The sequence below is a fragment of the Lygodium microphyllum genome, chromosome 26, assembly GCF_053477565.2.
Source record: "Lygodium microphyllum isolate KBCC chromosome 26, Lygodium_microphyllum_v1.1.10, whole genome shotgun sequence".
NCBI classification, from domain to species: domain Eukaryota; kingdom Viridiplantae; phylum Streptophyta; class Polypodiopsida; order Schizaeales; family Lygodiaceae; genus Lygodium; species Lygodium microphyllum.
Genome location: NC_141160.1, coordinates 26,051,579 through 26,062,869, shown reverse-complemented (window position 1 = coordinate 26,062,869; position 11,291 = coordinate 26,051,579). Strand labels below are relative to the sequence as shown.

Below are 11,291 nucleotides of genomic sequence, written 5' to 3'. Positions count from 1 at the left end.
AATGGCATGCATCAGGTCTCATGCATGTATCATGTGTGGAGAAAGCAAAAGAAATATGGAGTTTTTTAGAAAAGGCTAATGATTGTGCATGCAAAAGAGTAGCTCTAACAAAGGGAATAACCATAGGAGCAAAGAAGTTAAGACGTAGAGATGCAACTAATGAAGAAAAGAGATATGTTCATCATAGCTTCAACATAGAGGTGGAAACAGTGACAGAATATAAAAAGGTTTTTCTAAAGGGAGAAGTTTATAAAGTGGAAGATAAGTGGTGGTAAGATGCGATGAAGACTCTAGAGTGGACATAGATGTTGGCCATTGGAAAGCATGCATATCATCATTTTTTTCGTTTGAATGCAATGGTGAAGTGAAACTATTTTTTGGAGCTTATTACTACAGACAATGTATTGTGGTTGAAAGTGGCCATGAAAGTCTAGTTGTGGATACCACTATAGGTATGAGTGTCTTGCAAAATGGTTTTGTTCCATTTTCATGGGATTGTATTAGACCAATACAATCATTGTTACACAAATTTATTCCACTTCAACATGGAAACAATATCATCACATGTGAGACAAAAGATTTGAGACCAAGGTCACGTTTGATTAAGATAGGTTGCATCGGTTGCATTCCTCCTTGGCTAGAGGAAAATGATGTTGTCTATATGAAGTCTCATCTAGATGCTTTATGTGAGCCAAATGACCTCAAGTGTGCGGTTATAAGAGCAGTACACTATGAAATGAAGCAAGTAAAAGTGGGATGGCTAACTAATGTACACTTGCAAGAAAATATTTGGAAAGTGAGAATAGAGGATCAAGATTGGAAGGATTGGTGGCTATGTGTATCCACGAAAAAGCAATGGCAAGTACTCAAAACAAAAGCAATTGCAATTGACAACAAAAGAAGGATTGTACCTACCATGTGGCGTTCGCATGAGCATGAGGCAACAATGTTATGACAGTATGTTAATTGAAGTCTTTTGTTTTGTATTGCTTAATGTAATTTACATTTTCAAACATTATGACGGTATGTTTATTGAAGTCTTTTGTTTTGTATTGCTTAATGTGATATACATTTTCAAACATACATTGCAAATACTTTCTTATTGTTACCATGCCTATGTAGGTTTGCCATGTCGACGTCTAATCTAGAGATGATGGCTCTTTTGAAAAAAATGATGAGTGAGGATCCCAAACTACTTGGGCTTGTGGATTCAGTTGTGGAAGAAGTGAAAGGTAACTAACTCTAATAACTAAATTTATACCTAATTTTATTACTATTTTATGTATTCTAATCCAAGTGCTAAGGAATTAAGTGATTTAGTTTGATATAGTACTTCTTTTTAAAAAATATAAGTCTCTTATGTTTCTAAACTTTGGTTTATTATGTGTACATAAAGGTAACAAAATCACAAATGCATGTACAAGAGATAATGGAACAATGAAAGCTAAGGAGGTCATTGGCCCTAATGTCTCTTCAAATCACGATACAGGTATATGTCTTTATTTCTACTAAACTTTGAAAATTTAAATTTGTACATATATTACATCTTGCTTTATTAGGTGATTCATTTTGAGATTAACTAGCTTTAATTAGTCTCTTTGCCAAATTTAAAATGTTCATAGTTATTCATATCTTTAAACTTTGAGTAATTGTGTGTATATATATAAACATAGATAAAAGAACAACAAAAGGTGGGAAAAGAGGTAATGTAAGAAAGGGAGATAAGGAGGTTACTTGTGATAATGTTTCTTCAAGTCAAGATGCAGGTACCAACTTTAAGGATCAAAAACTTGTACAAATTTGGTGACCCAAATTGATACACAATATCTAATTACTTTCTTTTGTGTTATTGAAAATTTTCATAACCTTGTATTATCATGAGCTTTGGTTAACTCTATGTATATATAGGTAAACAAGTTACTAAAGATGACACAAGAGACAATGTAAGAAAGGAAGACATTGAGATTGCTTGCCTTAACACTTCTTCAAGCCAAGAATCAGGTATTATCAGCTTTCTTATGTTGATAATGAGTCATTTTTTGAAATGGTTATACTAACTAATGATATTTGATCACTTGAGTATCAATAGGAGTGATACGCATACCATCATATGATGATATCTATCGGCCACCCATGTTGAAATTTAGAGAAGAGGGTAGACTTTATGGAAAAAAGCTCTTGGCTGAATACTTTAAAAGTCAACACACTGTCATGCTCGAAAATTATCATCGAGTACGTAGGTGGTTTGAATCCTTAAATCCAGATGATCTACGTTATAAAAATGCGGATAAAAAGTATATCATGAAAATTATATCAGAGAATCACCATGAGATTTTACCATTGAAGTTTACTGGATGTGAGTACATATGGAGAGAGAATGACATATATGACTGGTGGAAGGGTACAAAGTAAGATGAAAGAAAGTATTTGAAGAAAAAAAAAATTTAAAGAAGGTAAGTTGATTGTTACTTTTTTAAATTGGCTTTCCTAATATTTGACATATAGAGAGAATTATCCACATCTCTTGGAGTGGATGATATAGATAGCTTCAAAATGTATCAAATGACATAACATCATCAATGGTAAGATGATTTATAAGTTTGATATCATAAGTGTAGGATTGGCTCTTTTTCTCCCATACTCATTTAGGGGTGTCTATTGATGGCAGAGTGAACCATATGTTGCTCCTATTGATTCTAATCAACTTGATGTATACATTCCTAGCATGGATGATATTGCGAATGAACAAGGTTTGAAAAAGGTATCTTATAATCTTATATGTTTATCATTTTTGTACTTGATTCCATATATTTTGGAGACATTTGATGTATACACATGATCTTATTTTGTTGATGTAGCCTCTTGAAGAAAGTAGCTCCTTTGAAGGACAACAATACAAGCAAACATATTTATCATTGCAGGTAATGCTTTTGAGCTCATATCTAATAACTTTCTTTGAGAATGTCTCTTATACAGATACTTATACATTAACTTTCATTTCCCATAGATGAATATGTTCGTGGAGGAAGAAAAGAGCTTTGAAGAATTTCAATGTTATACATCCAATGAGGTTCTTTGCTTTATATTAAATTTAAGATTAACCATATGATTCATGTTCTTAACAGTATCTTATCCTTTACATGCTTTTCATGTTCTTAACAGTATCTTATCCTTTACATGCTTTATATTAAATTTAAGATTAACCATATGATTCATGTTCTTAACAGTATCTTATCCTTTACATCCAATGAGGTTCTTTGCTTTATATTAAATTTAAGATTAACCATATGTAGGATGTTGAAAATGAGACACATGGTTTAGACAAAATAATATACTCAACTAAACGTCAAGAAACTCTTGAACAAAGTATCCATAGTTCAAGCAATGATAAGGTATGTAGCTTTTTTTTCTATATGAATGTTTTTAATGTGATTACTAATTTTAGTTTTGAATGTAGGCTAATCCAGATGATGACATTAATGAAACATCTCGAAAAAGTCAAAGAAAGAGGAAGGTATTTGATATATGTTTGTGAGAGAACAATAGCGTCATAGTTTAGTGAATAACTAAAGATATGATTTATTATATAACTATTTATTTTACGTGTTGACTAGCCAAGTAAGAAGATGAAGGATATTTTGCAACAAAGGAGCATGAAACGAGGTACAGTATCAACGAAAAAGAACCAAATGTGCTAGATGTAAATGTTTATATTTTTGTTTATGTCATACATGAAAAGCATAATCTAATCTTTTTATTTTATTTGAATTAGGAATTTAAAGATCTCCCAAACCAAGGCATTGAGATTAACATTTCAAATGATGCTTAAAGGGTAGCTTTATAGTTTATATATATATATATAATAGTCATGTAGTTAAATTTATGGCTTTTTATATTATAATTCGTGTCATTTAATTATCTATACATAGTATAATAAGTTACTTATTCTCTTTTTGTTATTCAATGCAGGTTAATATGACAAAAGAGAACATGGAAACCATACTTTTGAAGTATCTTGGTGTGCCTACAATTCATGATATGTACTTTTCTTTAAAGAGTACATACATGAATCTCAAAAAGATTGAAGCTAGCTTTCGAGTCTTGATTAAGGATACAAAGAAGCCAACAAGTGATGATATGATTAAGGAGATTGTTTATTGGCTACTAGGAAATGGCAAAGTTGTATTAAACAAAAATAGCAATGTGCTTAGTCTAGATGATGTGGAAGTTTTAGCATAACTTCTACTTTGAGTTAAGAATTTATTGCTTTTCAACATATTGGAGATTTGAGGGATTACTCAAACATTTATTGCTTTGGAACATATTGGAGATTTAAGGGATAAAACATTCAAGACACACATGTTGCTTAATTAGTTTTTAGTTCTATGCTCCTTTAAAAATATTTTCATTTTTCTTTTGGTTACTAGAAGTAGATGTTGATGTCTTAATTTGTTTAATCTATTTTGATCATTAGATGTATGTTATTGATCCTTACTTAGAAATGATGACATTCTCTATATAAATTTCTAGTTAAAAATTTATTGTGTAATTTCTTGTTTGATATTAGCATGTCTAAGAGTAAGGGCAAAGTAGATAAATTGATAAGGAAAAAAGAGAATTCCCACGGAAGTAGTTGAAAGTACATATAAGTAGGGAATGCAAAAAATAGGAAAAATGAGATATTTCCTAGTGAGAGTACCTAGGGAATCACATCTAGAATTTTTTTCCTATATATGGAATATTTCTTATATAGGAATTATTCCCTACATAGAAAATTTTGTATTTTCCTATGTATGAAATATTTCCTACATAGAAATTCCTATATAGGAAATATTTCCTACATAGAAAAGGTCTTATATGATTCCCTACTTATTCTCACTAGGAAATGTCCCATTTTTCCTAGTTTTTACTTTCCCCACTTATATGTATTTTCAACTAGGGAATTCCATGGGGAATTCTCTTTTTTCCTATATGGGGATCGATTGAAAGTTCCTTGTGTTAAAGTTAGCACTCTTTCCTTATTACATTTTTTTCTGGCACCAAAACATTGTGGCATGCAAACATTTTGAAGATAAAAATCTATAGGTGTGCTTCTCATATATATATATATATATCTCAATCTTCTCTTCATTTTGATAATCAAACCTAAAAGCATGCCTCTTATTCATATAGTTGTAATTTCAGCACTCTTTCCTTAAATTAAGGTTTTCTTGCCATCAAGAGATTGTGTGCATGTCATCCCCATTGTGGGATTGAATATCATATTGTGCAAATGGAGAGACTAGAAAATTGTGTTAAATATAATACTTTACTACATGTTGCTCGATTTTTATTTTATTCTCAGAACACTTGCTCGAAAAAAGGGATTCCTCAAGATATTGAGGAGGTAGTGTGACTAATGCTAAGCAATCATTCATTGGTTATTAGAACAATAGAAACCATGCTGGAAATAGTTTGTGATGATGATGTTGGGTAGCTGGGATAAAATATAGCTATGAGGGATGCCAAGAGCAGGATGACCATGACAACTCCACAAGATGTTAGCAATAGTACATTGGGAAAAAATGCCATTGAGTGGATGATGAAGGGTAGTTGTGGACGTGGAGAAGGTAGGTATCAATTAGTTCAAAGAGATGGCATTAATGAAAAGGGTAGACCAAGGATACAAGGGATGTAAGTGACCTATCATAGTTGATATTTATCTCAGAGGGAGGGGGGGATCGGTTTAGTACATGCATATTGTCTATATCACATGCATTCGAGACCTATGTATGGATACCCTTAGCTGTGAATTTTCATTGAATAAAACACATGCACTTTTTATTCAATATCTAAATAATCCCTAATTATGGCATCTTTCTATATGTAAAAAAATTTGTGTAAAAATGATATTTGAAAAACCCGTTATGTTGAACCCACATGACATGCACATATATTTATGAGTGAAACCCCCCGAGTTATTTATAGAGATAGAACCAACCAAAAGTGTGTGGGCTTGCTTGTGTAGGGACGCCGAAGCACACTAAGTGCACTTCCATTTTGTGTTTGTTTAGTGAGCTAATGAAGTTTTAATGCATATTTAACCTTTTTAAGATTAATACCCCAATGAGGTTCAAAATGGAAAAAAGAGGGACTACCAAGGAAAGCTCACCCTATGTGACCATGGTCGATAATGGTTATCTTCCCTCTAGAGCCCAAGGGGCCACCCTAAAGAGGCCAAGCCATTAGACAAAGGGTGCATAAAAGTTGATCACGCTTTGACTAAATTCCAATCAGTACACACGTAAGCAGGAGAAAGGTTGACGTTTCTCTACGTCTTTGTGAGGAGGCGGTGGAGGTGCAGCGTGGACTACGTGCCAGAGTGGTGTGCAAGGCAAGCGTTTCCCCCCGCCCCTCTCTATAAACAACCGGATTTCCTTTCCGTCTCTGCACTTTTCCTCCTGCTCTTCTTTATCTTCAAGCTCCAGCTCCAGCAATAACCATTAGTCATGTCTCCCTCTTCCTCTTCCTCTTCCAGCTCAAGCTCAAGCTCCTCTTCCCCATCCGAAACCTCCATGGGGCCTCCCATCCGAGCTTTTCATTCCATGGATCTTTATCATGTTCAGGAGCATATTGGCAAACGTACGAAGAAATGCAGCCACAATAATATTATGCATCATCGATGTACATCTCCTCCGTCTCCTCATCGCCACGACCACCATGGCCATGGCCACATTGGCCAGGCGCACAGACACGGCCATTGCTGCTTACCGCACGCCATTGGCATGAAGTCACACTGCAAGCAGAAGAGGAAGGGCGCAGAGAAGAAGCACTACAAGAAGCTTCTCAAGAGCATCCGCAAGCAGTATTCCACAAAGAGCAAGCTGGAGGAGAAAATGGGAAACACGGAGAATATTGAGAAGGGGCATGCAGTCGAATACCATATTGGTCAATTATATGGGCATGGCCATGATGATCATCATCGGTCAGTGTGCTGCAGCCAGCTGCGCCCCGTGAGTTATGCAGCCATGCCGGCTGGATTAGAGGCACCATCATCGTCTCATGATCATCGTCGCCATCATCATCGTCACCACCGCCATCGTGTAATTCGTCCCCATCCTGAGTGGTACTGGATGAGCCGCCCTGCATTTCCTCCGCCCGCTCTGGCTCCGCCAAGTATCCCGCAGCAGCCACAAGCCCCAATGCTTTTGGATAATATTCCTCCACCAGGGCCTTCCGCCACCAATCAGGAGCTGCCACCGCCGGCTGTTCCGACCGAAGCACCGCAAGTCTAAACATATTGCTATCAGTCTATAGCGACTCTCTTTATATGCCGTCGCATCATGTTGAGGAGAATCATTTATACCGTGCTTATTGCCTGGCCTATATACTTACTGATCATGGAACGGGTCGGTTAATCATGTACACATGTTAGAATCTGAGCATGGGACTTACGAGTCGTGGCTAAGATCCCGAAGTTGCAAGCTAGTAAGTGTTTCTATTCACCAAATGCTCTCTTTTCTGTTCTTCATCCTTGCAAGAGTTTTTCCTTTTTTTTAAGAAAATAAAAAAGACACAAGATAATATCATGCCAAAAATCGACACCGCTATCGATATGTACATGTAAACATCATGCGATTGTTTGTGGCATTGTAATGCAAGATACGAAACATTAAGATGAGAGAGAGAGAGAGAGCGAGCGAGCGAGAGCGAGCTTTTCCAGAGGAGCCTTTACCCTTCAGAAAAGAGGTCAAAATGAGTTTAATTGTGTACAAGAAGCTTGACAGTTTACTCTAGAGAATGCCCTTCAAATTCTAGCATTCATAGGAGGGATAATTTTCCTAAGAATGATAGGTTGTCCCATGTTGGCAATACCAAAAAGTTTCCCCCTTTCGTTGGGAGAATTGTGAAGTTGCATTAGCTCTCTTGTTTGATTGATGTCACTACAAGTTAGAATCAATCATACAACTAGATTCACCCTTATCGTTTATCGATACACCAACTATCCTTTTCCTTTTTCATCTGATCTCTAACATCAAGATGCTTGTGGATTATGGTGGACCTATGTACAAGCTCCTCCCTCATAGAACAACTCGGTCTTAGCAATTGCTTTTATACCCCTTAAAAATCTACCAAAGTGATTTGTTCTGCCACTATAATCCCATCAAACTCTTTGCAAAAGAAAAAGAGAACCCATATAATCCATCCTTTCCATATGACCATGTACTCGAGGGTTTTGTCTCACATCAATGGATATATACAATTGTTGGTGTTCTTATTTACTGCCTATACAATTCTCCTATTCTAGCATCAGAAACTTTCATTCTTGTATATTGCATATTTCCATACTAGTTAATGTAAGGGGTGTGTCCCACATGGTGCTTCTGCTTCTTTTATTTTGTTTAATTAAAAAGCATTTCTAAGAGAGAGTACTAGTTAGTAGTGATCGAGAAGCACTATGGTGAGTCTCTTCTACTAACTAGTTGCCTCTAGATAAAACCAAAAGGTAGTTGTATTAGTTGCCCCTAGTTCTAGCCAAAAAGTCATTGTAGTTATTTGGCGAGAATCTCTCCGTGACTAATTGCCCTAAATGTAGCTGAAAAGTAGTTGTAGCCTTTTTGTGATAGTGTTTCACTAATTGTCCCTAGATGTAGCCAAAAAGTCATTGTAGCTCTTTGCATGTTTGGGCTCAAAGTGGATTCATAGGGATTAGCCAACATTGCATTATCATATTCTATTGGCAATTTGAGCATGTATAACTTATCTCTATATAGTCCAAGGCCTTCATTTTCTAGACGAGGCCTTTGGATGATTCTTTGAACTCTAGCAAGCGTGCTTAAAATTTGAGTACCTCTAGCTCTACAACTTTTGTTACCAAGTGTTTGCAAGCTTTACTCACTTGCCTTGAGGATCAAGAATAGAGAATTAAGAATGAACAGGTGTTACTGCATGTTAGGGCATAAATCCTTAGGGTTCGAATTCCAATAATTCCTACTCTTTTTACTTTAATATAAGCATATAGTTACTTGAGATCAGCCTATGTCATGTGATATGTTACCTATATTATAGGTGCCTGTCTTGATATTCAGGCACGTGTATTTCTTGAGATTAGATGAATGAAACTGAATGAAGGGAATGACAATGCCATGTTTTTTTGGTCGCTCTACTGATTAATCTTTATTTTTGTGTCTTGTTTCTTGATTATCAAGGTTATTGTCTATGCATTATGTGTTCATAAATATTCTCAGGTATGACTGTTGGAATCTGCACAGGAATTATGTCAGTGATGAAGTCTAGCATTTCACCATATTTGTGTGTTCCTGTATTTTTTGTTGTGGGTTTGAATACCCAAAACACTTTGGCGATCCTCCCAGTTTCATGGGAAGTCTCCTTATGATTTAGGCATCATGCCTGGAATAGATTTTCTAAAAGATCAAGTCGTGGGTTTTCTGAATACTAATGCCATTAAAGGTTTACAAGGTGCCTTTTATGGGCAGCATATATGTGAAACAATTATCCATATTTGTCAAACCCAATTTTGACGAGAAGCAGATCTCGGGAGATTAGGGAGGGATTAGCAAGGCAAGAGCAGCAAGAATTTTTGTTGAATAATGCAAGACCAGTAGGAGGACTAGGCAGGCTGGATGAAGAACAGTTTGCAATTGATAGATAGGGGTCCCTCTGGGGATACTGCGACGGTGTATAATTCTCCTATTGGTTTTGAAGAATCTCCTCCAACCCTTGCAAGCTCACCAAATGTTTCAATGGATGAAGAACCATTATCACCACCTAAGGATCAGGATACTCCTCCTATGCAGTAAGGATAAAACCCTTGGAGATATTTTGAGAAAGATCACAAGAAAATTAAACAAAACAATATGTTGGTTGAAGATTATGCTTAGACTTAATAGGTTGAATGCTATAGATGCGCCATCAATAGAAATGCAGATTACTTATTTTATTAATGGTCTTCAAAGTCATGTTAGGAATCCTATTGCTAATGTGGAGCTTGGTCAAAATGACACCTTAGATACCATGATAAGAGCTGCTATGAGGGTTGAAAGGATGTTAGGTACTTCTAGGTCAAAGACTCGGAAGGATGATGACTCTTCAAATTCAGATTTAGATTCAAATTTAGGATTAGAAAGTGATACTAAAGAGGAGGAGAGTGACTACAGTTCAAAATCAAAGGATGATTTTAGTGACTCAAATGATGATGAGTCTAGAAAGAAGAAGCACAAGAAGAAGAAAAAGAAATCACTTTTAGCCAAGACCTTTCCATTCCTTGCAATTGTCATGATTTAGGCTAGGAATGAAATTTTCTCCAAGTTGAGATACTAGTATCAATATCCTTGTTTTTAAAAACTTGGTTGTTAGCTATTTCTATGAAATATTACCATTCTTGTGTTTCTTCTTCGCAAGATCAAAAAGAAAATTGTTACAAAAAACAATATGCTAGCTATAAGTGATTATTTGAGTAGTGAGTCTGGTGTGCAGATCGGATGTTGTACGCTTGCGTAGTGAATGCCGAAAGGTCCCCAAGAACAATAGAACTCTACTTTTTGCACAAAATTCAAGGTAAAAAGCATGAACGACATGAACAAGAGACCAATTGGGTGCAATCTCCCCCCATGCCTTGTGTGAGCGCTCCACAAAGCATGTATTTTATGTATTAATCATCTTCAAGCTCAAATAATAGCCCAAATTACAAAATAGCAAGCTTTTGGCTTTTGAGTTTGCTTTAGCACAAATAGAAATAAAGCTAACGGCGGTGCCCAAAGAGTCTGGCATGCCCAATACAATGTCCAAGTACAAATAACATAATCGTGCGTCCATGTGCATACAAAATAATAAATAAATACCCAACGCCTCAATAAATAGGCGTGACAAAATATAGGCCCATGCCTAAGGTATGTGCCCATCAAATTATAAGTAATAACTCGAATACTTGCTATCCTCCAATGCTTTCCTCCACCACTGCTGCTATCTCTACACATCAACTGAAGCATTCACAATCGTTAGTAAAATAATACAATTAAACTGACAAAAGTGAATACGTAGCAGTCTTCAGCTACATAAATAAATCAACTGGTTAGAAATCAATCCTAACCTTAATTTATTACGAGTGCGCACTCTAAACTCATAAACGTTTATTAATTTAATATGCATTTTGCGAAATCACCCGCTATGGAATCACCCATGTACACACTAAATTAATGAAACGCCCGAAAAGGACAGGCGTCCCCATCAACTTCTCGCACAAAGAATCCACTTTGTGTATGAGCCCCGGTCATCAAAGTTTACGGAATCCA

The 11,291-nt window shown here is 35.8% G+C and overlaps 1 protein-coding gene across 5 annotated transcripts in view; it reads left to right on the top strand.

Annotated features, from left to right (window-relative positions):
* Window positions 1-6,444: 6,444 nt before the first annotated feature.
* Window positions 6,445-11,291, top strand: part of LOC148013071 (uncharacterized) — a 57,633-nt gene continuing 52,786 nt past the window's right edge. For 4 of the 5 annotated variants that reach the window (XM_087668490.1, XM_087668486.1, XM_087668487.1 and 1 more), the window contains exon 1: window positions 6,445-7,467. In XM_087668490.1, the coding sequence (XP_087524616.1) occupies window positions 6,489-7,274 (786 nt within the window). In that variant the 5' untranslated portion in view covers window positions 6,445-6,488 and the 3' untranslated portion in view covers window positions 7,275-7,467. Of the gene's footprint in view, window positions 7,468-10,476; window positions 10,976-11,291 lie in introns of those variants that run through there. The other variant, XM_087668489.1, reaches the window with a different exon arrangement.